The 27,685-nt window shown below is 42.6% G+C and overlaps 3 protein-coding genes across 4 annotated transcripts; 1 reads left to right on the top strand and 2 right to left on the bottom strand.

The window, feature by feature from the left end:
* Nucleotides 1-33: 33 nt before the first annotated feature.
* Nucleotides 34-7,822, bottom strand: slc2a8 (solute carrier family 2 member 8). The gene is made up of 10 exons (XM_076270991.1): nucleotides 7,561-7,822; nucleotides 6,703-6,865; nucleotides 6,056-6,262; nucleotides 5,162-5,261; nucleotides 4,423-4,634; nucleotides 3,631-3,780; nucleotides 3,402-3,510; nucleotides 2,805-2,972; nucleotides 1,099-1,244; nucleotides 34-425 (listed from the first exon to the last, which is right to left on the bottom strand). The coding sequence occupies exons 1-10, from the start codon at nucleotides 7,632-7,634 to the stop codon at nucleotides 279-281; spliced, it is 1,476 nt and encodes a 491-aa protein (XP_076127106.1). The 5' UTR covers nucleotides 7,635-7,822; the 3' UTR covers nucleotides 34-278.
* Nucleotides 7,823-8,381: 559 nt separating this feature from the next.
* LOC143106392 (tetratricopeptide repeat protein 16-like) lies at nucleotides 8,382-26,752 on the top strand. Of its 2 annotated transcripts, none has more exons than XM_076270663.1 (12): nucleotides 8,382-8,461; nucleotides 8,901-9,073; nucleotides 9,186-9,276; nucleotides 9,454-9,597; nucleotides 12,703-12,803; nucleotides 13,185-13,314; nucleotides 13,719-13,933; nucleotides 14,315-14,592; nucleotides 15,552-15,693; nucleotides 15,807-15,972; nucleotides 16,250-16,386; nucleotides 26,462-26,752. In XM_076270663.1, the coding sequence occupies exons 1-12, from the start codon at nucleotides 8,420-8,422 to the stop codon at nucleotides 26,502-26,504; spliced, it is 1,662 nt and encodes a 553-aa protein (XP_076126778.1). In that variant the 5' UTR covers nucleotides 8,382-8,419; the 3' UTR covers nucleotides 26,505-26,752. The 2 variants fall into 2 exon arrangements, with proteins under 2 accessions (XP_076126778.1, XP_076126777.1); XM_076270662.1 differs by lacking the exon at nucleotides 26,462-26,752 and adding an exon at nucleotides 16,560-16,825.
* Nucleotides 20,540-23,419, bottom strand: mymk (myomaker, myoblast fusion factor). Its single transcript, XM_076270665.1, has 5 exons — nucleotides 23,030-23,419; nucleotides 22,423-22,537; nucleotides 21,858-22,006; nucleotides 20,810-20,926; nucleotides 20,540-20,686 (listed from the first exon to the last, which is right to left on the bottom strand). The coding sequence occupies exons 1-5, from the start codon at nucleotides 23,162-23,164 to the stop codon at nucleotides 20,540-20,542; spliced, it is 663 nt and encodes a 220-aa protein (XP_076126780.1). The 5' UTR covers nucleotides 23,165-23,419.
* Nucleotides 26,753-27,685: the final 933 nt, after the last annotated feature.

Here is a 27,685-nt window from a genome sequence, read left to right as displayed (position 1 = left end):
CCCAAAAATAAAAGCCTTCCAGTGAGACAACTCTACTCAGAACTCCACTTTTATTTGGAGTCAGATTTCTTTAAAATTGCTTGAATCATCAATATCAAATAAAATGGTTGCTTGGCACACAAAGTATTGTAATTAGAGAAAACTGATAAAATTACAAAATGTCAGCTCATTCCGCTCTCTCCCACACACAATACTTTGCTTCACATAAATGCACATTCACTCGTACTCTCTGTCACACACACACACACACAAATATGTCAGTTCCTGTTTGTGCGGTTCTAGTGGTGTCGTGCTCCTTTGAAGTGAGCTTGGATCTGCTCTAGTGATTTGCCTTTGGTCTCGGGCACAAAGAAGATTGTGAAAAAGACGTTCAGAGCACACATGCCTGAGAACAGCCAGAACGTCCCAGCAGAGGTCAGCACGTCCTGAAAGCCATTAGAGAGAGAGTCAAAGCGAGACTACCACAGACCTACCACAGTATCATCAACCATGGTGGCATTTTAACTACACAGTTTAGTGATAAACCTGAGTATGTTGACTCATAGTTTACTCATAGTAAGTGGTCAGGGATGGATTACTGCACGGGCCTACCGGGCCCAGGCCCAGGCCCAGGGGCCCAAGGGGTCAGGGGGCCCTGAAGCCCAAGCCTTTGCATTGAATCATTGCCTCAATATCAACAAATCAGGATGAAGGCTATGAATCTGATTAAATTTAGTATTGGCCATTCCCAAAATTCACAAGAATACAGGAAAACACATCAAAAAAATTTAAACATTTCTGGGGGAGGACCCCCAAACCCCCCCTCCCACATATATGACAATAAGTGGGGGGCCCTTAATACATCTGGGCCCAGGAGCCCGAAAGTTCATAATCCGCCCATGTAAGTGGTAAACCTGCAATCTGCAGCTCATATCTAATAGCAATGCAATGTCTTGATAAAAGTGTGAATATCTACAGAATGCACTGGTCGCCTTGAACTTGAGTAATTCATAATGTGGATGTAATGCAATTACAATACCTACTGAGTAAGCTGCTAGATGGCTATTTCTACCCAAAACAAAAGATATGTTTCAGAATATGCCAGAATTTTCCACATACCATGAGATTGTGAAAGGTCTTGGTGACGATGAATGCAGACCCCCAGTTGGTCAGCACGCACATAGAGCTTCCCAACCCCCTCCCTCGCGTCGGGAAGATCTCCGACATCACCAACCAGGGTGTGGGGCCCCAGCCAAGAGCAAAGCCTGAGGGGGGGGGGGGGACATCATGCCATTCGGGTTTACCATCATTGATCACTGATTCAGTATCAGCTTGTGTTATCAATAGAGCTAAGTGCAAACAAGTTGTCTCTGCAGTGGCTCTGACATAATCGCTGAAAGAAAAAAAAAAATCAAATGGCTTTGTCTAGCAGAGTTTAATCTTGTTTTGCAGCAGCCGTGTTCCATTAAGAGACTGCGCTGCTTTGGAGTGGAGCCCAGGATGAGGGAATTGGCGACACCACTCCCTGTAATTTGTCTGTGAGAATGATTAGAGGGAAACATTACACAAGCAACCTTAATGTATGAACAAGGCAGCAACTGAGTCTTTTGTGCTAAACATGGGAGCTCGATTGTCTGAACAAAGACATGTAGTGAAAACATGCAGTTTAGAACATGAATGATACCTAGATACTCTCTCATTCTTTTTTGTTCTTCAGACTTTTTTGATTGATTAATGGCACTTCAAGTCACCTGCACCAGAGAGATTTAATCTGTATTACTGTACAGGGGACGGTCATGGGACAGATCACATCTCTCACGAGGCTGCAAGAGCAGATGACTGCAGTGTATGCTTAACCTTGGCTTGTTGCTGGCAAAAATGCAATAAACAGTATATAGTATTTCCTGCCAAAACTCTCCTGTAATTGCCTTTTCAATTACACTTCAAGGAAGGTCAATCATATGTTTCTTCACAGTTTGGAAATGCTGATCTGAAACGATGCCATTCATCATCAGACTGTCGCATCATTGTCCTGTGATTCACTGGTTAACATTTCAGACCACAGTGTAGGTGATATTCTGGAAAGCTGATCAGGACCCAGAAGGAACCCTTTATATGGTCATTCCAAAGGACTGGATGGAAGTAGAGAGATGCTCTGAAAATAACTAGTCTGATATAGACTGGAATGAATGGTAAGGGTGTTTGTCTCCACACACAAATAGCCAGACAAGAAAATTAAGTTAACCAGCCCGGCCATGTCAAATTCTTACAGAAGGAGGGTGGGCACCTCACACTGTACTTTGACCTCATAAAACTCAACTGTAAGTGACTGTAACTGAGAGTAATGAAAATAAACAGCATTCAAGGGAAGCGACTTGGCCTCACCTATGCGGTTACATAATTGTCTAAGTTGTCTGCTGGGGCTGGGCTTCTAACTCGAGTCACCAGATGTTGCTTTGTGGTGCCTCGGCTGGTATCACGAGGTTGTTTATGCAGTGGCCATTCCAGGAATCATGTGATCTGACCATCAACAGTCCGAGGGAGTGAAGGTCCAGAAACTACTAGTCACTGTACAGAGATGAGCTTGGGTCACACTTAAGTTAGCCTAGCTACATCACAGCCTACTACAAACAGCCAAAACACCATGACCAGAACTCTTTCAAATGAAGAGGCTTTTGTATTGCTAAATTATTAATTATTTCATATATGGCCGTTGAACTCAAAGGTTTGTACTTGACCAGTGCATAGGTTAAAATTATTTGTACATTTCTGGCAATTTTTCAATTGTATTCAATAACTGAATGGATGACTCTCCAGTCCCTTACCTGTGATAAAGAGGCCCATGCTGACCAACGCTAGCCACGCCAGGTCAGGTTGAGGGGCCAGGCTGACAGGACCTGGCGTTTCCATGGCGACCAGGGCACTGCTGTGATTTGGGTTAGAGAGCCAGAAGTAGACTCCGAACATCGCAGTGCTGATGGTCATGGCAACACCTTACCACAGAGACAAAAAATACAAGCAGTTGAATTATGTGAAATACTGAAACATCCACAGAAGACTGCAAAAACACTTGTCACAACCATCTGCCTAAAAGGATATGGGACAAAACAAACTAGAGATGCATTAGATTAGAAGCGTGGCTACACCTACAGTTCTCATTCATACAGAAGGTAATAAGCCTATTTCACAGTGTCCAGGTGTCCGGCCTCGTTGATGTTAATGATGCCTTAATTGGCAGGGTAAAACGTCTTCCTGCTTTTGTCTTTCCTGTGGACTTTTCTTTTGCTGTCTATGGGACAGTGCTGTTCCACAGGAAGTTGATTTACACAGCGGCCCCATCTTGTGAAATGGGCTAATTAAATACGGGATGAGTGACAAGAGTGTCTACATGCATGGTGTCAGTTTTAGAGGTATCAGTGTACCTGAGACGATGAGGAGGATTTTCCTGCCTGCCCTGTCCATCAGCAGAGCCGCCACGGCTGTGAAGACCACCTGGATTGCGGCTACTATCACTGAGGCAACATCGCTGTTCTGAAACAGCAAATGGACAAAGTGTCAAAATTATGAAAAAATTACTAACCAACGTCAGCGAATGACATTCACAGAGAGTGTACGTTACAATCTATACATATACACAAAACCAATCTATACCTTGAAATGGGCCTTTTCGAAAATGGACTCGGCATAGAACATGATGGCATTGATGCCTGTGAGCTGCTGAAAGAGCATCATGACGATCCCGATACCCATGGGCTTGTAAATGACCGGGTCTTTCAGATCTGACCATCCCAAACTACCTCCCTGCACAAAAATGTGAAAATGGTCATAAGCAGATCTAAAACAGTAGTTAAATATGTAGTTACAGTGAAAATGCAGATCACATGAAGGGAGTGAAGGTCCAGAAACTACTAGTCACTGTACAGAGATGAGCTTGGGTCACACTTAAGTTAGCCTAGCTACATCACAGCCTACTACAAACAGCATGCAAATAAAGCATATACCACTGGAATCATGTGACTGGTTTTGCTATGCTTTGGTCATGCAAAGTAAGCACGGTGACAGACTGACAGATGGTCTGGTGCTGGTCCTCACAGGTCCCCTTCAAGACTCTAAGCAGGAACAAGAAGCATACAGAGGCAGAAAATGGTACAATGTGTGTGTGTGTGTGTGTAGTGAAAAATGGATGGAATGATGTGTTTTGAGGAGTGATGAATGGACGTAAGTATGAATGGGAGGATACATGAGTGAGAGCCTGCATTCCTGTTTGGATGTTATTGTGTAGACTTGTAGACTATTGTGTCACTCTCTAGTAGCATACTTCTCCTTTGTGTAAATGGACTCAAATCATATTCTTTATAACATGCATACTTGTAACTGTGATCTGATTTCACTAATTGCCATCTAATTTCACAGCTACCGTTTGTTTACAGGCGGCAGCCTCACCTGATCTTGCATAGCGCCCTCTATCCTGGCACACTCTTCCTCAGGTGAGGCATCTGGCCCTCGCAGGAACCGCAGGGCCTCCTGGGCCTCGGCCCTCCTGCCCTGGGATAACAGGAAGTGAGGTGTTTCTGGCATGAAGCACATCAGCACCAGCATCAGAGCCGGTGGAACCGAGGAGGTGACCGCCAGCCATCGCCAGCCCAGGAACAAGCCTGACAGAGTGGGAGAGAGGGAAGAGGGACAGTCAAACCAGTGGAAGAACAAATCAAAGCCATCACAGACTGGGAAATTGGGAAAAGATAGCTATGTCTACGTGCCATACAATGTCAACAGTGAAGTGCTTTTGATACAACACATGACCTGTTTGGGTGTGTACACACAAAAGTCGCTCTTAGTCTCTGGACACACTAATTATTGCAATGTCATGGAAGCTGATCTAAAACAGCTCGAGGGAGGACTGCCAGACTCAAGGCTAGCAGAAGCCATATTTCAATTAAACTGAAGTAGTTTACAGCACACATCCTCATTCCTCATAAACAATGAGAACGTGCCATTTTGACACTTATGCTTGTTTCTCTATCTTCCTGTTTTTTCATAGTAAGTAACCTCTAAACCCACACTATGGTCATTATACTGAGATTGAGAGACATTATGTAATGTTACAGCTCACCTTGTTGTACATAGTACACAATCTGTATAAACTTAAGTCAATTTACACATAAAGGCTGATGTTTCTCACCTGCTATGTAAGCTCCCATTATTCCTATTACCACCATGAGCTGGACACAGGAGCCCATTGTCCCGCGGACACGCTCGTGGGCCATCTCAGAGATGTAGAGCTACAACAGGAGGAGGAGATGGTGAGATGGAACGCATTTGATCACATTTGATTCATTATACAGATGCCGTTTTTAACCTCCTTTCTGTGAGGGTCTCAAGACACATGTTTCTGGGGAAGTGGAAGCGTGAGCCTGATAAAGCTGACACAACTCACATGAGGTTTGTCACACAAACAGAAGCATGACAAGTCAGACAAATGGTTCATATTTGTCCGGTCATGTTTACTCTCTCGATGCACACACTGTTTACTGGATCACACTGTATATAATTCTCTTTGTGCTTGTACACTGCACAATGACACACTTAAGTTGAATTCAATTTAGATTCACCGACTATTAAAATGTCATAAAGGATATTAGCAGTCAAATATGAAATCATCTGCACAGCACTAGACAAGCTGGGTCATCTGTGATTGCTAACTGTAAGCAAATCTAAATGCTGAACTAATGAAGTTTGTGGAAAAAACAGGAATATATTTTCAGAGAAGACACTGCAAAATGTTATCTTTTATACCGTAGCATTTCACAAGGCCGTGTCCAACACACACAAGCCAGCATTTTTTTAAACACACAATAGAAACTGTAAATACTGTGTTGCGTTCAAATTCAGTAGTAAACCTTTAGCCTCATCCTTGCAAAACATACTGACAAACACTGGTAAGATAAGTTCAAATCTGTGTTTGGATTTTGAAGTCATGTAGACTATATTCACACAGTGACATTTTTATCCCATTACACAGAAAACGTTACAAAACAATGCTTGTTTGTCAGATAGAGATATTTGCCAAACTTACCGGTACAACCAGAGAAGTGACCCCACTCGCCAATCCCGTCAATATCCTCCCCAGATACAGCATCCAGTGGTTCTGAGCAGCGATGATAATGGTGAAGCCAAAGATGTATGGCATGGCGCAGAACATGAGGGTCAGTTTTCGCCCAAGCTTATCCACCACCCAGCCACCCAAGAGGCCTCCAAGAGCTGCCCCTATGGTCACCACCGACTGCAAGGCCATCAACAAAGCCACACAATCACATTAACACAAAGGCCATTGGATCAAGTCACTCGTCCCTCAGTTTGAATGATGGGCAAAATCTTAGTCTAATATGTCACACATATTTATTTATATATATATTTATTCATTTATATTTGTCCAGCAATGAGAATATGGTTTGGTCCATGAGTTACTCTTAATATTGTGAATGCTTCCGTTGTGTTAGGGCTATTTGCATGCATTGTGTGAATTTGCTTACCTTGCGTAAATTTGAAACAGACATGTTGTCAAATAAAATTGTTGCATGTGCTGTAGGCTATTTGTATTTGTTATGTGATGTTGAATCAATGTAAGTGTTGTTGTAGTTTTTTGCATAATAATCTATTAGAAAAGACTTTGAAACAGCTGTAGACTGGTAAATAAGATCAAGGAATATTATTCTCTCTTACCCCAAACCAGGAGGCTTCCTCTGGGTTGAGCCGCATATGTGGGTCAGTGATCCTAATGAGATCTGGGATGGCAGGAGAGCTGTAGCCCAGCACAAAGCCAAAGCTAAGGGGACCCAGGATGGCTGCAAAGGTGGCCAAGTAGAGCTTGCCATTTTTCACCTTGCTGTGCACAAAGGAACAGATAATAGAACAGAAAACGTAGGTACATCTAGTAAGACTCGCAAAGGCCTCAGTAATGATGGAGACATCAGACATCTAAAGCTTGCCCTTGGCATAGGCATATATTCAAGAAGTGATTTTACATGAACCTCTTTGAAAGGTTAGTTGTGAAGGACTGTTGAATATTCATGAAATGCTGAATATAATGGTGTGAAGGTACTCCGGAGGCTAGTCTATGTGGTGTCCACTGTTTCCCATACCAAAGGTTATCCTAATTTAGAGGTCCACTGGTCCATTGATGTTTACTTTTACTTTGTTTCCCCTTGGGGATCAATAAAGTATCTATCTATCTATCTATCTATCTATCTACTACAGCCTACCAGAATAAACAGAGTAAAACACACACACACACAGGGTAAAACACACACAAACAGGCTAAAACACACACACACACACACACACACTCACACACACACACACACACACACACACACTCAGTGCTCAGTGTTTTCAAACCAAATACCTTGCAGGAGACAAAACTACATTTACTCAAATTCATAACCAGACAAGGCACACAACTGTGAGTTAAAACAGCTGACATGTCTGCATTTCGTTGTCACTTAGGCTAAGGATCAGGCTAAGGATAGGTTAATAGTGGTCTTTTTTCCAACAACTTTTTGGCTGACGTTAGCTACTTACTCCAGGTAAGAGCTGTGTTCCAACTCCCCGTTCTCAGATCCCAAAAGAGGTCTTGAGGCTTCATCTCGGTCCATTTGCTGTACCTTGTCGTGTTAACTGCACCGGTATCGTTTTCTGAAGCTGGGTATCACAAATCGCCAAAGACATAGCGTGGTTTCCTGAAACACACTGACTCTGTCTTCCAAAACAATCAATTCGTTTACTATGTCATGTCAGCTGATGTGCATGCTAAAATGTTTAAAAATGGTTTCCGGAGATCCTTGTTTTTTCAAAATAAAAGTTATTTCTGGGCGTTTCCGTCACGCCCGCTGTAGGCTAAAGTTGGGAGATGAATAGCCACTTAATTTACTCAGAATTTCTTTTTTTCAATAAAGACAAATTTACATGTACAGCATTTACCACATCCCAGAAAATGGCAAAACATTTTTTTTACACAAGACCTTTCCCATACTTTCCGTGCAGCTGTTCAGATATGCCCCTTCCTGCACAAGACCACGCCCCTTGACTGGAATCCTAGAAGGCAAACTCGCTGAATGACATTTTGTGCATTTGTCAGATTTATTTGATCTGTGACAATGCCTTTTTCAGTCGAAACTCTAGTGCAAGATAAATGGCTTTCCAACCAGGTTGTCTCCATTTGTAGCCCATACGTAGGCTAATACAAAATTAATGTAACCATGTCTAACTTTTCATCGGTGTCAGAACAGCACTCTGAAGTTGCTACGTTCCCTTGGTTACACATCATCCCCTTGTTTGTTTCTACCAAAAGATTTTAGAGCGGAGCCGGAGCGGTTTCTACTTAAGAAACGACCAGGCTATGTACAAGGAAACGTGAATAAACTAACATTAGTTTCTAAAAATGGATAATGCTCTGCAGGGGAGCAAGTCAGATTTTACCAAGGTCAGTTTTGCATATTGTTGGCTGAGTAGGAAACAGAATTGCATGTAAAGCTGCTGTCACTCTTTGGCATCATAGGCTATTCAGTGCGTGTGTCGGTTTTGAAATTTCGCTGTTTCTGTCTGTAGGCCTAGGCCTACTAAACTAACCCAGAACAAGTTTATATAGTAGCTATAGTAGCCTAATCAGTGATTAGATTATCAGTGTAGACTAAGGTATCCGCAGAGAGGGTTCAAGCGGAGCTAGTAATCAAGGATCTTTGGTATCCGCATGTTTTTGCAGTTCTTCAAATGAAGACTGATCTGGGGAAAAAAAATCTGAACATAGCTACCCTGAATGAGAAGAGCATGTCTGAACATGTCTCATTAACTAGGCCTAGCCTAAATGAGAGGGCATGTCTATTAGGCCATATCTCCATGTGATGTGTTTTGTTTAACCCCAGTCAGATGATGGCTCCACTTCACTCACAACATCAGACTCACAGCACCAGAAAACACCAGAGTATGTTTTCCCACGTATTTTCGGGTCAAGCAATATCTTCAGAATAATAGGAACAAAACCTGACCGACCTGACCTGCGTGGTGACCTCATAATAAAAAACAAGGTCAAATCACTGTGAGTATAAAAGTCAAATAAAATAGATAGGCCTATAGCCTGCCTATAAGGTATAGTCATTGTATGGTCAGTGAGTGCATAGATGAAGGTTTTGGCATTTTCTCTTTCCCAGCTATGACTCAGGGTTAGAAGCCATGTCAAAGTCACTGTTTGAAACTGCAGTAAATTGTTTCAACAAAGCCATCAGTCTACAGCCAAACCAGGTGAGTAAAAATGGGAAGAAAAAATTATACTTCCTCTTCCACCGTTTGGGTTATTTCAGAGCATGTAAAGCATCTTTCTGGGAATAATTGAATAATTACGACTGTAAAAAAAAAAAAAAACGGGTAAAAATGTGATGAATTGTGTGAGCTGAAATGAGCTGTTCTAACTCCTGACAGATTTGTTTGTATGTGGACATGGGAGAGGCCTATCTCCAACTATGTGATTTCCAGTCAGCTATCCATACTTACAGGCAAGCTTACTATCTAGACCCAGAGGACAAGAGTATCGCTCACCGTCTTGCATTTATCTACTACCTACAGGTACATTTTAAACTTATTATGAGTATGGCAGGTATTTAATGGTCACATGCAGAGAAAGCGGTATTATGGAGTATGCTGCACTGCAGTAGAAGAGACTGATTGATACAGATCAAAGTGGAAAAGGAACAGTTTTGTATTCTCAATGTTAAATCCGCTTTTCAAGAGACAGTGAATAAGATTAGCTTTAGACAGTGAATAGGATTTGGATGAATCAGATTCTCTGTGCGTCTCCTGGATAACCCAGCAGCTCCTCCTCCGATAATTTCGTTCCGGCGTAATCTCAGAAGCCTCTCAAGTGACCATTTTGCAACATTAGTAACATCTGCTTTACCTACTCCTAGCTCATTCTTGACACTTGAGGTTAATGACGCTACAAAGACTCTCTGCTCTACACTGGCATCTTGTCTGAATGCAGCATGTCCTCTTTCCTCAAGACCTACTCGTTCTAAACCTCGCCATCCATGGCTGACGAACAGTATAGTCTCAGTACGAAAGGAACTTAGAGCTGCTGAGAGGAAATGGCGTAAATCCAAAGATGGAAATGATCTTAGTAACTACCAGTCTTTGCTGTCATCCTTTTCATCCACTGTTACACTTGCAAAAAAGGCATTCTATCAAAGCAAGATTGAGAGCGCCACTGACAGTAGACAACTTTTTTCTACTTTCAAATCTCTCCACAATCCTCCACCACCACCATCAACTACTTCACTGTCAGCAAATGACTTTGCAACATTTTTCACTGAAAAAGTTGCTAAAATAAGTGCTCAGTTTGATGCTCCTATAAGGAGGGCTTTGCCTTGTGTTAGTATGACCCCATCATTTGACTCTTTCTTTCCTCTTGATGAGGAAGCAGTCTCTCAATTGCTTCAGCGATGTCGTCCAACAACATGCCCATTAGATCCTGTCCCGTCCACTCTTCTACAGTCTATCTCACCCGCTGTTCTACCAGCAGTCACACATGTATTTAATGCTTCTCTCAGTTCTGGAATAGTTCCTTATTCTTTTAAACAGGCTAGGGTTACACCTCTGCTAAAGAAAAGTACACTTAATCCAACTGAGGTGAAGAACTACAGACCTGTCTCCCTTCTTCCTTTCTTGTCAAAGGTTTTGGAGAAAGTGGTCTTCAAGCAAGTTTGTGACTTTCTTCATCAGAATAATCTACTAGACCCTATGCAGTCTGGTTTCAAGAGTGGTCATTCTACTGAAACTGCTCTTCTGTCTGTGACTGAAGCATTGAGAGTAGCTAAGTCCTCTGCTCAGTCATCAGTATTAATTCTACTAGATTTATCTGCAGCCTTTGATACTGTTAACCATGACATTCTCCTATCTATACTATCTGAACTGGGAATTTCTGGAAAAGCTCTTGACTGGTTTGAATCTTACCTTAAAGGGCGTTCTTTCAACGTGTCTTGGCAGGGACAGGTATCTAAGTCTCATGCCCTCACCACAGGTGTGCCTCAGGGATCAGTATTAGGACCCTTGCTTTTCTCTATTTACACCACTTCCTTAGGTGATACCATTCGCTCCCATGGATTTGACTATCACTGTTATGCAGACGACACTCAACTTTACCTGTCTTTCCCACCTGATGACTCTAGTGTTTCCCACCGGATTTCTGCATGCCTTAAGGATATTTCAGCCTGGATGAAAGATCGGCACCTTCAGCTTAATCTCTCAAAAACAGAGTTTTTGGTGTTTCCAGCTAAAACAGCTATTCCCCAACAGATTAACATCCAGCTTGACTCAACTTCACTGACCCCAACTAGATCGGCACAAAACTTGGGCGTTGTAATTGATGACCGACTTAACTTCTCTGAGCATATAGCTTCTATTGCAAAATCATGCCGGTTTATGCTTTACAACATTAGGAAGATCAGACCTTATCTGACACAAGATTCCACACAACTTCTTGTTCAGACCATGGTCATCTCTAAGCTGGACTATTGTAATTCACTATTAGCTGGCTTACCCGCTTGTGTAACAAGATCATTACAGCTGATTCAAAATGCTGGAGCACGCCTGGTCTTCAATCAGCCAAAGAGGACACATGTAACTCCTCTCCTAGTTACTCTCCATTGGCTCCCTATAGTAGCCAGAATTAAATTTAAATCTCTCACTTTGGCCTATAGGACACTAACTAGATCTGCTCCTAGTTATTTTAATTCAATAATCAAGCCTTACATCCCCAACCGCCCACTGCGGTCTTCTGGTGAGCGTATGTTGTGTCGACCAGTCATAAAAACTGGGTCTAATTCCAGACTCTTTTCTTCAGTGGTTCCATGTTGGTGGAATGAACTGCCCAGTGCTCTCCGTTCCTGTGGTAGTTTTGGGTCGTTTAAGAGGGGTCTAAAGACATTCCTATTCAACATATACTTAGTTGTTTAAGCGCTTATGTGTTATGGTTTATATAATGTTGTTTTATTTTAATTGGGCTGTTAATTAATTTGACATTATTGTTTATTATTGATATTCTCCTTAATGTAGTCTTAGCATGTTATTGTTTTTATATTATTGATTGAATTGACATTATTGTTTTATTATTGCCTTTCCCCTTTTTTACATTGCTTTTTTTATTAGGCTATTGATTGAATTGATATTTTTGTGTACTACAACTATTCTCCTTACTATATTTGACCTAGATTTTAATCTGTTCCCTGTTCATTTTTAAATATTATTATGTTGTTTTGTATTTATATGTCGCTTTGGACAAAGGCGTCTGCTAAATCCATAACCATAACCATAACCATAACCATGAATAGGAATACCTACCAAATAGACACAGACAGAACTATGACTGTGTCTGTGTCATGTATTGCAATGTGAAAGTGCAGTCCATGAATCTCCTCTGATACACTTTTTGTCAAATGCAGTGAATTTCTTCTCACAATCCTCAAGCTGTCCTTTCAGTGCTTGTGCTCAGAAAAAAAAACTGGTGTTCGTAAACAGTCTGTAAATGGGAAACAAACAAAGTAGCTCAGATCGAGCTGTACACAATTCCAGCCAATGAAAGATGGCGTGTGATTTTGATTAACATTTCACATTTCGGAAATGCAGCTTCTGCCTTTAAAGGCTTACCTCCTGTTTTGTTCCTTTCCTTGTCCGCAGGGCCAGTGTCTCTATGACAATGGGATGTTTGTAAAAGCGCTTGAGTCTTTCTCCAAAGCGGCTGAAATGAAACCGAATTTTAGGTCCTATCAGTTTAGGAGGTCAGTCTGAAATTTGGTTCATCATAAAAAAGAACAATGTTAAGTCATTTGTTTATATAAACTCTTTGAACCATTTTGTTACCTAGCCAAACATCAGCTGGCAATAACACAGTGCTTTATTCATATATTAAGCAATCTCTAAACTAAACTACTAATTAAAACTAATTACTTTAGAGTTTATTTTCTAAAACAGATATATTCCATTTTTATGATGCAATTCAGGAAATATTAAACTTCAGTTAGGTTTGGATTTGATTTGTTTGTGCTTAATCAAAACAACCAGCCGGTTAGTGTTAAACCAGCTGGATATTGTGATGTTCAAGTCTTAAGAATAATTTCTCACCCTGTATTCCATCTCTAATGTTATTGTTCAACGAGTAGCTTGGCATGTCTGACCGCACTAGGACGATACAGTGACAGTCTAAAGCTGGTCAGTAAGTGGCTGGAGGTGGATGAGCCAACAGCAGATCTCTTTGTTCTTAAAGCCCGTCTACATCAGCAACTCAACCAGGTGGGTGAAAAAATGGACTGTTTAATAATGTGTAGAAGTCGGCAATTACGCACATGTGCAGAAAGGGTAGCAAAACTAGATGAGTGAATAGTTCTTAGCTGGCAATGGATCGCAATTATTATCTGCATGATGGCATTCTCATATAAACTAGATGATTGAGGAAACATTGAATCATTCTCAGCTTTACGTCATTAAGGGACAGCAAGGAAAAACTAGCAACAGATATGTAATTACATTTCTAGAAATTCAGATTTAAAATCACACACAGGTTTACAGTGTCTGCGTAGAGTACACAAAGTGTGCAATCCTTAAGAATATGAAAATCAGTCAAGTTATGAACGTCATCAGCCGAGCCTGCTCTGACCAGCCCGGTTCGAGCTGTAATGCCTGATGACTCCCTGCAGGTGTCGCTCTGCTACCACAGCCTCAAGTCAGCCCTTCAGCTGAACTCCACTTGTCCAGAGGCACGAGGGCTCATGCAGCAGCTAAAGGAGTCTGGACAGTTGGTGAGGCAGCTAGCCGTGAATAAGGCAGTGGAGGGGGACCTGCAAGACGCCCTGGTGAGGATCAATAACGGCATACAGTACAGTCCAGAGGAAGCGTCATACTACCTGTTCAGGTGAGGTCTGTGAACTGCAACTCAACACTCAACTGTACATAATAAGCGAACTTCTAGAGATCATCAAAGGTATTAAGTGTGTAATGAAGTACCTTGTTTGTAAAGAATACTGATTGGTGGGCGTCTTGGGTACCTGTGAAGAAGAGGGTGGACAACAAGAGCAATGTAACACCACAGTTCTTGTCAACCATGTACTGTGTGTGATGGATTTTTATCTTGTGTGAGAAGTCAATATACTGTATAGCCATTCTATATGTCACCAGTGAATGAGTTTGCGATTGCTGGCCGATAAATCTGTGAAAACACCACAAGCCATTATATCACATAACCCATAGTGCATTGGTGTCCACTGCCATTTTGCTTGCTGGTGTCCTCCTCTAGAGGGACCCTGCAACGCCGACTGAAAGACTTCACTGCTGCCATCGAGGACCTCGTGCTGGCCATCGAGCTGAGCGAGTCGGTGCGAGCGGACGCGCTGGGCGAGAGGCAGGAAGGAAGCGAGGAGCTGCGGGACGAGGCGCACGCCCAGCTCGTGCTGACCTACAATGACTTTGCTGTGCACTGCTTCTCCCGCGGCTTCTACCAGGAGGCGGCCATGCTGCTCAGCAGGGCCATCGAGGACCAGAGGGAGGAGAGCGGCCTCTTCATCAACAGAGGAGGTGAGGAGGTGGACAAGGCCATCAGAACTTTTCAGAGGTGAATTGTCCTGTTACATAGTTCAAAATTCTCCAAAAGAACATTACATGGATTTGCTACTAATTAGCACTGTATTTGTGTGAGATGTACAGTACTATTCTGATAATGCAATCAGCCTGCTGCCGGTGATATAAATAGTGGCAGTATTAGCAGAGTGTTTGTAGGGTTAATATTGGTGGAAATCCAACAATAAATTGAATGGTTTTCTACCAGGAAGTCCAGCTTTACAGAGAACGGTGGCTGAGGAGTTAGACTACTGGTCTTAAAATCCCCAGGCGGAATTCAGGCCGTTTAAAAAATTGAAAAAAGATCATTCAAACATTTCTGATAGTTTCAGGCACAGACATTTCCCTTGTTTTAAGCCCTGAGACTGTTCTGAATGTGTTCTAGAATAGGGGAAGGTCAGAGGTCACATGACTAAGTGGGGAGGGAGGCCTGCCTAGTGCTGAATTAGTCATAGAGGAAAGCGCTGACCTCTGTTCTTCCGCAGCAACTCTTTAAGACTCATTGTTTCTCCCATTGACATTTTCAAGCACAGTGCACACAGCACAGCACAGACTGCATGCCACTGTGTCTGTCTTGTATCCAAATGTCCTTAAAGAATTAAGGCTAATTAATTTATTATGACTGTATTTTTTTTTCTTAAAATGAAGCGCCAAATGTAATGCAACATATATGTAGGTGTTCCTTGGCAATACTGTAAGTGCATGTGTCGTGCCACTAAAACAGACCAGACCAGACCAACCTTACGAACGTATGACTTACAGAAGGTAAACGTAGCTACGAACATTTCTGGGGAAACGTCAAAACCTCAAAGTAGAGCTTATGGCATGGTACAGTATAGCTTACAAACAACATTGCATTAAGAAGGTTTGGCCTCAACTTGGCCTTGCTCACTGACAATACTGTGTGCTCTGTGCAGACTGCTTCTTTAAGCAGGGGGACTTGACTTTCGCTCTGGCCGACTACCAGCAGGCTGAGGAGCTGGACCCATATAATGAAGCCATTTGGGCTCGGCTGGCAGTCGTGCACAACACCTTCGGCCTCCAGCGCCAGAAGGACAGGTCTCTGACACAACTCCTTTGGTGCTCTAAAGAGGGAAATGTGAAATACCCTGGCTAATAATCCTCAGATGTTTACAAGCTTAACATTGCATTGCATGTTTTCATGCCCGCAGAAAGTATCAGGAGGCGGCTAAGCAGTTCTCATTTGCCGTTAAGTACAACCCAGGAGTCAGCCAGTACTACGAGAACCGTGCTAAAGCACATTACAAAGGGCAGAAACTGGACCTGGCCAAGGACGATGCTGTCTGTACCCGAATCCTGGACCCCAATAATCAACAGGCTAGTTTTCCAATGCAGCACACAAATGCAAAGGAGGGGGGGCTGGGGGCAAGGGGGGCCTGACTTCTCATATTTGACCGGATATTTCCAATGACATTTTCTTTTACTCCTGGACTAGCTCTTAATCCATGTATTGGACCTCTAACTTCCAAACAGCTGCTATTCATCAGATGTGAAATTGTGTGTTGAATTGAATTGTATATCTCTGGATGTAACAGTTGTGTTAAAGATGTGACCGTTTTAAGTAAGAAAACCTAAAGCTGCTTTCTTTGTCCAGGTGGAGCCTCTTCTTCTGAGTCTGTTCCCAGGATGCTCTTTGTCCAACATCCTGTCCAGTGAGATGGCCCAGGCACTCCGCTCTCAGCTCACAGACAGCATTAATGCCTGTAAACAAGCAGTAACTCCTGTGTCAAGGTAAATCAAGTCAGGGAACTGCTTGCACATAAAAAGATTTAAAGGCTCCCATACTGCATGTCCATCCATGTTATGTAGGCGTACTCAGAGCAGAGTTACACTTTTCAGTCGCAGACTGATTTTTGTAAACCACAAAATTGTGTTGAGTGTTGTGTTTGTGTCTTTGTTTTTAGACTGACCGATGCACTTGACCAGTTGAAGGTTTTGGATGAAACAGATAACCAGTCAGAGGAGACTGTCAATGACTCTGTAAATGAAGATAGTTCAGATGCCTAGAGACTATGACGAGTAGATACACATTACTGCGTAACATTACAGAGCAACCAGACAGCTAAATCCCTGAACACACACATTAACTCTGAACACTACACACTAATGCACCTTTGGATTAGTTTTTCTCTGATTCAGTGTTTGGACATTAAATACGTCTTTATGGAAACCTGTATTTCCTTACACTTGTTAGGTTTTCTGGGTTTTAAGTTAACGTAATGAGTTATTGTAAGTATGGGGGAAAGCATTTTTTATGAAGGAAGTCTTTGATGTAGCATGAACTGTCTGCCTGCATTCTAATGTTCGGAGAGTATTGTGTGAGTCAAGGTACAGTTGTTTTTGGTCTTTAAAGATGCAGTCGCACACACACAGGAAGTCCCATTTGTTTATGTTTATGTTTATATCAAAAATGTATTAGCATACGCTATTGTCCAAAACAATGCACATTATATTTTAACCAAGGACCAAACAAAACACACCAAAAAGGTAGCTCATCCCTCCCTTCAGTATTCCCTGAGAAACTACACACTGGGGTTTGTTTTTGTTTGGGGGACAGGCTGCCCCACTTTGTTTGTTTCCAGTTTTCGGAGCCTGGGCTGCCCACAGAGACCAGGTTTTTTAGAGTGTACACACGGAATGGATAGCTAGCGGATCGTGAGGAGACGATTGCTGAATGTGACAAAAAATCTTGAAATCGCGTACGATCGCTGACTGCACTTTTAATGTGGCATGATGAATACTTATTATTGCAGACTTTAACCTAGAATTGTTTGTGACTGGGTTGTTGAGTGGTGTTGTTTATTTGATCCCAGCTCCCTTTTGCCTGTATGCGTGACACATGATAGCTCTAGATGGTAAAGATTTTGTGCCACTTTATGGCTGCAGTCGCCATGAATAAGTGACTGAGAGGCACTGCTTTGAGTGTTTCCCAGGCAACACCACAAGAGCCCTTTGGGTGATAATAACATTCACGCTCCCTGAAGGGAAAAACATTGCATTTGGGAAAATATTGGGCGTAATTTCTGTCTAGCTAGAGGTTGTAGTGTAGGCATCAGGTTGGTTATCTGTCGAATTCTGATAAGGACACAACTTTGAAACACCTCAAACTTTCAAAGTGGCTTGATAGCATCACGGCGACAGGAAACTCTACCCACAGACTGGTAGATGAAATGAAATAGGAAAAAAAGAGACGAGACATCAGAATTCTCTTGATGAAAGAGTCTCTGAAGCATACGCTAAACGACTAGGGGTTAGAACTGGAGCAGAGGCTGTTTTGAACTCTGCAGTTTTCTCTCTTTCAGCAAGGCCACAGCTGCCGTCAGCACTGCAGTCCACAGCAATTGCACTGGCAGCTGACAGCCAACAGCTGATGGACTCGGCACTCTCTTTTCCCTGCGCAGGGTAGCCTAGCCCATGGTCTCTCACCTCAGTGAACTGTAGTCCTTTCTCTGCATAACTCTGCATTTAGCAACTTGTTTGGATCTCATGCAAATCTCAGCTGTCACTGTAAGTGGGATCTGGACATGGTTTAGCTGCCTCTCAAGCATGGTGGTCATAATAACATTTTGCACACACAAGCCCAGAGTTTAAATTTCAGGTCTAGTTTGAATCTCATCCTTGTGGAAAGGATTCCCTGACAATAGATGTGATTTTTATAGTAAAACTTTACTTTGTGTAAGCCCATGGGTTGCCACAGATGGTTTAGGCCTACCTGATTAAAACTACTCCCTGATTACCTGCCCGTTACTTGCTTTTAATTATGGCTTTCCATTAGAGTAGCCAAGCATTTCCCTAGACATTAGACCATAAGGAAAGAATAGGTATTTGAATGTATAGGATGAGTACACTTGGCAGAAAAATCTAGGCATTGGCTAGACAGAGCTGCTAGGTAAGTAATAAATTAAAGAAAGTGTAGCCTCATATAACAGGAGCAGATGACTGATCTGACTTTGTATAGTCTCTTCAACGCATTAAATCACTAGTTATTACATAAAAATGTTAGTGGCTGGCAGAGTCTCACAGTGCTGTAGCAAGATTCATTAGACTCGCGCTCCATCACCAGTCTGTGGTGTTAGCACTTAGGGGAGTTTCCTCGAGACTACATGCACGTGTGGACCGCAAAGCGCGGAAAAAAGAGAAATCTTCAATAACAGTCGGTGGTGGCGGAGAGTCCAGAAGTGCTTTACGCCGGCGTAATAAAAGTTTCGGGTTTCTCTCTTGACAGGGATTGGGAAGGTGGCCAGGAGATTCTGTGGCTGCCAGATTAGCCCTCAGACAAAAACATATTTCTCCAAGGCACTGGCCCCCAGTCAAAAAGTCCATTGTGGACCATTTTCATTCACCTTTGTCAAGAGACTGTTTTGTCTAAAACATGCAACACATGTCTGTAATTCTTGGATAGTGTTTGGAGCAGGTGGAGGAGACATTCCACGGCAAATATCATATTTTTTGACGTTTGATGAAAATGTCGGCTGCTTTCTGACATGACATGGCAAAGTGCACCCCAGCCCCACGTCCTGTCTGTTCTCTGTAGACCATGAAATATGCATGCACAGTACACAGCACATTACATTTATTTTATTTCATTCTTTTAAATAAACACATAACTATTACAGTTTATGTAGAAAACTAGATACAATGCCATAAATATATTTACATAACTGGCTTGGTAATACAAATAACCATCACTGCATTAAATGCATCAAACAGGTGATTTGTGTGTGGCATATAATAATTACAGCCGATTACATCTTTTGGCCTAAATACAAAAATTGCTGAGGCTCTCGCCATGTTGATCTCAGTGACTATACATAAAAGAAATATGCCTTCACAATCCCCAAATGTATAAAGGTGCAGCCTGAAAATATTTAACAGCACCATGTCTGGAAACAGAGACAGAAAATCTTTCCACAGAGACACTTTTTAAAAACAATGTATTCCTCTGGGAGAGATGAAGATACTGATGGCTTTAAGAGCAGCACATTTTCCATGTGAGTTTCGTTTTTGTGCTCTAAACACTAAAAAAAAAATTGGTCTCTGTAATTCTGCCGTGGTGCAAAGTAGATGGTAAATGTAAAGCTTAATATTTAAACCTAGTTAACGTGTCCCTCTCCTATTAAACAAAAACAGTCCCAAGTTGTGAATCCTTCCCTCAGTAAACCCACAGAGAGCATAATTACTGTGATAGCAGTAGATGCTGTCCTGGATGTGGCCCTTTCGTGATCAGGTCAACTAGACTTTGGGGACCTCCTGCAAAATAGTATATCAGGGCTAATTTCATCCACTTTCTCAGTGCCTTGCTGTTTCTGCATTTAACCTTGAACACACAGAGCCCTAGCAGTCCTGAGGTAAAATCTTCTGATCCGGAGGGTGGCTCTCGCTCTCCCAAGCGTCCATGTTATAAGATGGTTGGCGGAGCTGCATGCAGCGGGAGCCCAGAACTTCCTGTCTTTATCCAAGACTTTTTTGTGGGCACCTTCCAAATGGTCTTTTGGACTTTATCCTTTTTATTGTTTTTGGCCCTGCCGGGATGGGGTACCTGCGATCAAAACAGAGCAGCGTCAGAGGATTGGTGTAGACATGGGATATTGCGGTGTTCAAGTGAGTTAGCTCGCTAGGCTGCCTGATTCCTTCAGCACCGTGACTGAGTGCACTTCTCGCTTGTTTACAGTATTTCCATTATATTTTGTCACCAGTCACCAGTTTACTTAGCTCTCCATCAGAGGACTGACTGAAAGGCAGTCCAACAGTTGCCATTACAGTTCACTGGACTAGCCACAACATAAGTGTCCTCTGAACAGGCTCTTGTAAGCCATGTCCCTACGACTTGTGAGCTTTTAAAGCAAGGATCACCTCTACAGCTTTGCTAAGATAAGGAGGTGTGTCATACACAGCAGCAGAGGGTGTAGCAGTTGAGTTTGGCGACGTTGCGTCCCGTTCCCGCGTAGCGATTCTTCTTCGGCAGCAGAAGCACAAACGACACGGCAAGCGACAGGTGGTAGAAACTATGGACGTAGGCATAGTCCCATTCCTGCAGGAACACACACACACATGAACAAATCGAGACATTTTAGCCACAGATATGAGCTGTCACACTTTGGCCTTGTCAAATAGTAAGAGGTGCGCAAATGTTGCTAGAAACATCACCAGGTACCTCAAAGTAGAAGCGCAGCATCAGAGCAAGAGCCCCAAAACAGCATCCTGGGCCCACTTGCTGCGTGTAAACACTCTTCTCTGGGTACAGGCCCTTCTTTTCCTTCATCTTCTGCAACTGCAAGGTGACACGTTCCGAGACGTTTAATATAAACTCAGAACTTGCACTGATATTTCATTAAAATCGCATTGGTCTGCACAGGTTGGTGAGTTAGTTGCTTATACAGATATATTAATCCTGGTTATTGCTAGGGATGCACCGAATCCAGATTTTTGGGGTTCGGCCGAATACCGAATCCACTGGTTAAGATTCTGCCGAATCCGAAACCGAATACCGAATCCTACTCCATCCTCAGTCCATTAACACAGTAAACACATTTATGAAGTAAATAACATCCACAGCAGTGTATATTTAATTTTATTTTATTTTAACTGCAAATTGAACATGTAGCTCGACTAGAATCACCTTCTTTGGACTGAAAGTACTGCCAAACAACACTTTTTCTGCTCACGAGTTCCATTTTCACTTTCTCACTCACACAGCCTGAGCTACTGCATTCGAACGGGCCACCTACGTAAACACCTTCCTATAATCAAAGGCGGCGTCATGACGTCGACCAGTGTAGCGCGCATAGTGTAAGCGTAGGGTTCGGTTCGGCGGGGAAAAATTCTAAGGTTCGGCAGAAACCGAACCCCGTCAAAAAATCCAATATTCGGCCGAATCCGAAACCGAATCCTGGATTCGGTGCATCCCTAGTTATTGCAGAATGTCCCTCTTCAGGAGTTGGCTTGACTAAAATCTGGCAGTTTCCACATTATCAGACTGGAGTGTGAAACTGTCAAACTGACCTACCTAAACCACAAAGAGTCGTCATTTTTCTCTAATGGCAGGCAAATTAATTTGTGCTAATTGCAGTGTGTGTGTGTGTGTGTGTGTGTGTGTGTGTGTGTGTGTGTGTGTGTGTGTGTGTGTGTGTGTGTGTGTGTGTGTGCATGTGCGTGCATATGCGTGTGTGTGGGTGTGTTTGGTCCCTTGACCCTGCACTCACCCATTTGACTGTGATCATGAGCACAGCTGTTCCTATGGGGCCTGAGTATATGCCGTAGCCAAGGCGGTCCTGGTATATCCTCACCGCCGTCGTCAGGACTCCAAACATGTTCAGCGTGGAGCGCTTAGGCTCATCAAAGTCACCCAGTGCTAGAAGACAGAGAGGTCTATTTAAATATGATGCTACACACAGAGAGTATGCAATGAATGATAGGCATGGGGTGTGTGCAGGCATACCAGGCATACCAGCCGTACTAGGAGGCTGCAAAACTTTCACAAAAAGTGAAAGAGCATGTTTACTTGATTGACATATTTGGTCACATGAAATTGACACTAAATAAACTATCCTGGCTTCATAGTAGTAAAGTAGTAATATTGGAGGTTAGCCCATCATCTTTAGTATTTAATATTAAAATGAATATTTAATACATCGACACAATTTTTAATGTTTGTCCCTTTGGCCTTGTATTTAATCCATTTGGTATCCACACTGAAAAAAACATCTTTCAATCTGTGTTAACGTCAGTGTTCTGTGTAGGCCATCACATGAATACAAACACCCTTACCTAGCAGAGTGACCCACATGGAGATGGCTGTGCCGTAAACGGTGAAGTACTCTAGGATTTCGTATTTCATGAAGCATAGGATGGACAGGCCCGGTCCATCACAGGCATGGTAGATCTGTGGGAGACACGGATGTCATCCTCAGCTATGACATTCTGTATTCTTTTCAACAGTATTATATATTAATTAATATTATATATTAATTAATATCATTATGTGATTAATATCATTATGTGACAAAAAAGCATACAATACAGGCCTTGGTATTATTTTACAGGTTTTACGCCTGTGGGTCATTTGCCGTGTATATGCGTCTAGTGAAAGCTGAATTCAATGTTTGTAAGATAGTCAGTAATATCTCTACATAATGTCCTTCCACTACGAACCACTCAGTCTACATCACATCAACAGATGGTAGATAAGTCCATACAAATCAACTTTTTTGTACCGTGACAAGACAACTGGAGAAAGAATCCATGGCAAAAGCATCTCTCTTATTATATTATATATCATATAATACTGTTGACTACCAATGACAGCTACAATCAAGAAAAGTCAAACTTCAGACAGTTCATTTCAACACAAACTGTCTGAGTCTTTCCCCCTTACCGTTGTGAAGAACATGGTAAAGAAGTAGACCATTGCCTCCATGTGAAATCCCCTCTTGGTGGCTATGCTGGTCAGAGGCAAAAACACCAGACTGCTGATCATGGGCAAGAGCATCTTGGCAATATATGCCCCCATTTTGGATTTGATCCTGTAGCAAGAAAGACCTGACAGTGTTTGGAAAGCAAGAGCAAGACTTCCAGAGCGTATTCCCTCAGAGCCAAAGTCTGGACAGGAGAGACCCAGCAGTGATCCACATGGATACAAACACACACTCGTGCGCACGGAAAGACACAGCTGCCCGTGCTGTGTGGAGCTTTAAAGTTTAAATGTCCAAGCAACAACAGTTGAGCGTTCATGCGCTTTGTCATCAGCAAGACAGCTGTCTCAATGTTGCTATGGCATGGGAGGGCAGATCCGTGGCATGCGTCTACTCTGCCTTTTTCACATTCTCCAGCCCCTGGTCAAGGGTCACAACCACTTTTAATAAACTACGGGTACATTACAGAGCAAACTGAAAGATTTTGATAAATTAATAATTTAATTGGAAATTTGATAAATGGATATCTTTTGGCCACTTTTTGAACTTGAAATTTCCTTGATATGGCCCCAAAACTTGGCCTTCATTTTGTTTTGTTAGAAATTGCATTATGTCCTGGGATTAAAATACCTTGAAATTATTGTTAAATAAATATTTAACAGTTTAACAACACTTACATGTGATTAACTGCTAAAATATCACCTTCTGCTGTTGAAACACATATTTTGTGGTGCCTTGTGAAATTTATTTGAGCCTTGTCTGTGGTATATTTTGCAACGTAGCAGTATGGTGTGATAATTTCCAGTACTTTCAAACCTTTCATACTTTGGGGTATGTTACTGAACAATTATCAGATTTGTCCAGTATCATTTGTGATGTTCCTACCCATAATTGTCCTGGATGTTGCTGTGTCATGGTTACAAGCCCAAATAGAGCCCAACTCATCAGAATTTGTGGGTTGGGCTGGTATGTGTTTGTGTCGCAGACTGCCAGATGACATGCTTAAACGTTGGGAATCTTTTTACTGTCATAAGAATGCTTTGTTGTAAATAAACGTTTAAATAAATAAACAGTGACAGAAAAGCTAAACAAGAAGTAAGAAGTAAATGAAAAAAGGACAAAGCTTTATTCATTAACTTCAGTTAACAGGATTGAACTTATTGTGAAATGAAGTTGGGTGGTGGAAATGTAGTCTGAGTTAAAGAGTGTTATGGCCGAACTGTATTCTTTAGTAAAAATTAATGTATGGGAAGCAGGCCATGATGTAACCGGACCCTCGCAAAACGCCCACACCCAGGGGACAGTGTTGTGACTTCTTTTGAATGCTCCACAGCCGATTATATGGGAATGTTTATTTAAATCCTGTCCCACATAGGCTACAGAACGCGGGACGGCAGAGCACTGTCCAGTCTGCTGTGGAAGGACACGAAAAACCTCATGCCTGTCTTTGTTTTTGTTACCTTGAGCGAGCGAGCGAGCGAGTGAGGGGGGCGAACACGACAGAAAGCGAGACCTTACCCCCGATGTCTCTAATTGCCCTGAAAGGACACGGGAAGCCCGTGTGCTGTATCCTCCACCACTACCACCACCTCCTCCTCCTCAGCTGTCCCACCTGCTTGGGGAGGCGCCCGGAGGAGCACAAAGGGTGCAGTGTGGTGAGAGTGGGCCTGCCACACGCTTCGCATTCCGCCACTGGTGCAGCACCGCGGCCTGCTTAAGACCGCATGAAAACTGCAGCTCAGCTGGCCGTGCTCTGAGGGGGGGGGGGACTGTGTACTCTCCCTCTTATCTTGTGTACACCCCACCACACACACACACCACACATACACGCACGCACACACACACCATCCCCCATCTACAGGCATCTGCTGACCTACACTGGGGAGGGAGGGAGGGAGGGCAGGGAAGGGGGAATGGCCACTGCTCAGACGTGTCTAGGATGGGGGATGTAACTCAGTTATTGCTCTAGTATTGACTTCTCTGTGTTAGAGAGTAAGCATTAGTCAGTTGTGTTGGCTATTGGTGTAGTTAGCATACGGTTTACAGTGTCCTGTTGTCCTGGCCTCTTATGGGTGTTGTGGTAAGTTGTATTCCTTTTAGCTAAGGTTGACCTGGTTGGACCCTTTTTTAAAAATAGCTAAAAGTGACAACTTTAAAAATGGTTGAAAGTGACAACTTTAAAAATGGCTAAAAGTCACACTGTCAAAGCTTTTTTGATGCCAGAATTGCATTTTCACTCTCTTTGACGTCGCCTGTAGTGGTGGAGTCACAGGGTTTTCATACACCTCAAGACCAGAATATTGCAGGAGTAAAATTCAATTCCAAAAGTTTTAGTAGCTAGGGAGGGAGAGTGTGTGTTTGTGTTTGTGAATGTGTGTGTATGTACGAGCACGCACGCACATGTGTATGTGTGCGTCTGTAACATCTCCCATTTAGGTGTGCAACGCCCCAGAAAATGAAAAACAAAAACCATAGTGGCTCCACTAGCTTGGCATCCCCGTGGTCAATCAGCACCCTCTCAAACAATCAGCACGCTTGGCAACCGCCTTTTCCCATGGGCCTGTCCAGGTTATAAAAATCAGGCAAACACATCAAAAGCACCGATGAAATACACTCCAGAGAGAAGAAAGCCTAAGGGGTGAAACAAGGAGGGCACATCTCTGCCATGTACAGTACCTTTTTGGGGCAACTTTTGGAGGCGAAGTCCAGTCTACAAACCAGTAACAGATTGTGGCTACACCTCACACACAGTTTGATTCAAACCTGTTTATTTGAAAGTCAGCTGTTTTGCGCAAAATGCAGTCGTTTTGGAGTCACTTGCAGTCCAATGTGGTAACAGGAGAAAAGCATTACATCTTTCCCATTTGGCAAATGTCAATCCTTGAGCTCAGTAGCATCTCTCGGTGTCCCAGACTAAACGTCCCAAACACACTGAGCTCGTTGTGGTGTGTATTAACTGTGGGAGACTCCATGTTTGGAGGCGGTTTGTTGCATTGAGCCTCTAAGTGGCCTAATATGTGCAATATAAACACATAAACACATGTCTCTTGTTAAGTACTACTCTCTGTATGTGTATGCTATGCTAACATGTAATCTGATCTACCACATTTCTGTTTGCAAAATAAACTTCTATTTTTTCAATGCACTAACAGTAAGAAAGTCTACTGCTACTTAATCTTTCAATGCTTTGTTCTTTGTGTATAGAGTCAATGTATTACCTTATGTTTGAACAAATGTACAAAAAAAATATCACACTTTGAAACTGAATTTGTACATTTAATCTTATAAGTAACGTCTGTACAGGTACATGTATGTATTGATTGAAACTGCAGAGCTGCAGAGATGAATAGGTGGATGGCTGTTTGAAACATCTGTTTGATGTTTAACTGGATCAGGCCCCTGGACGGCGAGCAGGACGGTCACAAGAGCAGGCACTGAGCGAGGCTGAATGCTGTAATGAATTGGACACCGAGACGTATAGACATATTCACATTTTTACAAACTCCAGCCTGGACCATGCAGTTCGCTTGCGCTCACACTGCCAGCTGGAACGGCGACATCTGAAAGAGATTTTTCCTGTGATGAAGAAAATGAGGCGCTGGTGGGAGTCCAAAGAGGGTGTTCATGAAGAGTACAAAGGCAAACTGTGTGTGGAGACACTGTGCACCACAATTAAAGACATTCAGGCAGAAGCTAAAGACTCACTCTTCAGATGCACATTCAAGGGAAAAAATTAAACCACTTTTTATTTTAAAACCAAATAATGTTTTCTGTTTTTTTTTTTTTTTTTTATCAATTACTTGGTTAGTTTATTCAATAGATCCGTAAAGTCCAAAGAAGTGATGCCCACACTAATATTTATTTTAAGTGATAATAATAATATTTCCCATATCTACATCACAGAAGAACAGCCTGAAAGTAACCTCTGTTTGTATAAAGTTAACTAAACATTTCTTGTATACACATACATGAACCCATCTCTAGGGTCAAATAGATGAATATTTATGACTTTTTATAAACTACATTGACATTGTTTGTTTTTACAGTTGACCAATGTCTTTCTTTAAACTGACACTTTGATACATTAAAGCCATTGTATTGGCACATTACCCAACACCATTCACAACATTAAACAGTATTTGGATGGAATGCCTGTGCTACCTCAAATTTAAATGATTATGCATGTAACTCTGCATTGTGTGTGTGTCTGTGCCTGTGTGTGTGTCTGTGAATGGGTGTGTGTGTCTGTGAATGAACGTGTGTGCGTGTGAATGTGTGTGTATGTCTGTGTGCGTCTGTGTCTGTGAATAGGTGTGTGTTTGTGTGTGTGTCTGTGAATGTGTGTGTATGTCTCTGTGTGCATGTGTGTGTGCTGCATCTCAGAATCCCCATTTACAAAGTCAGCGGGGGTCCTTGGCATGGCAGCCAGATGGCCGTGTTGCCATTGCATTCCAAATGTGATTGTCAGTCTGTCGTCCGCTTCCACTGCCCCTGCGCTGCTCTGCCTGGGAGCCCCATGGTCTGGAGGGGTTACCAAACGAGGGCAAACATCTGGTGCGGTAACGTGGTGCGCGTCGTCCCCTTCCCTTTGCACAAATTCCTTCACAGCGCCACTTCAT

This window comes from Alosa pseudoharengus, unplaced genomic scaffold (assembly GCF_046254945.1).
Source record: "Alosa pseudoharengus isolate Yale_2024_CS ecotype anadromous, Long Island Sound unplaced genomic scaffold, YU_APseudo_1.1 YU_APseudo_1.1_scf_6, whole genome shotgun sequence".
Taxonomy (NCBI): Eukaryota; Metazoa; Chordata; class Actinopteri; order Clupeiformes; family Clupeidae; genus Alosa; species Alosa pseudoharengus.
This window is presented reverse-complemented; position numbering and strand designations above follow the sequence as displayed.

Excerpts from the sequence above, each read along its gene's own strand:
- mymk (XM_076270665.1), bottom strand. The coding sequence starts at position 23,164 with ATGGGGGCATATATTGCCAAGATGCTCTTGCCCATGATCAGCAGTCTG. Across the intron at positions 22,007-22,422 it reads CATGTGGGTCACTCTGCTAG|CACTGGGTGACTTTGATGAG; the intron begins GTAAGGGTGTTT and ends TCTGTCTTCTAG. Across the intron at positions 20,927-21,857 it reads TCATGATCACAGTCAAATGG|TTGCAGAAGATGAAGGAAAA; the intron begins GTGAGTGCAGGG and ends GTCACCTTGCAG.
- slc2a8 (XM_076270991.1), bottom strand. The coding sequence starts at position 7,634 with ATGGACCGAGATGAAGCCTCAAGACCTCTTTTGGGATCTGAGAACGGG. Across the intron at positions 5,262-6,055 it reads TCACTTCTCTGGTTGTACCG|CTCTACATCTCTGAGATGGC; the intron begins GTAAGTTTGGCA and ends CTCCTGTTGTAG. Across the intron at positions 1,245-2,804 it reads CATGGGCCTCTTTATCACAG|GCTTTGCTCTTGGCTGGGGC; the intron begins GTAAGGGACTGG and ends CCCCCCCCTCAG.
- LOC143106392 (XM_076270662.1), top strand. The coding sequence starts at position 8,420 with ATGGATAATGCTCTGCAGGGGAGCAAGTCAGATTTTACCAAG. Across the intron at positions 9,598-12,702 it reads CATTTATCTACTACCTACAG|GGCCAGTGTCTCTATGACAA; the intron begins GTACATTTTAAA and ends CCTTGTCCGCAG. Across the intron at positions 13,934-14,314 it reads GCGTCATACTACCTGTTCAG|AGGGACCCTGCAACGCCGAC; the intron begins GTGAGGTCTGTG and ends GTCCTCCTCTAG.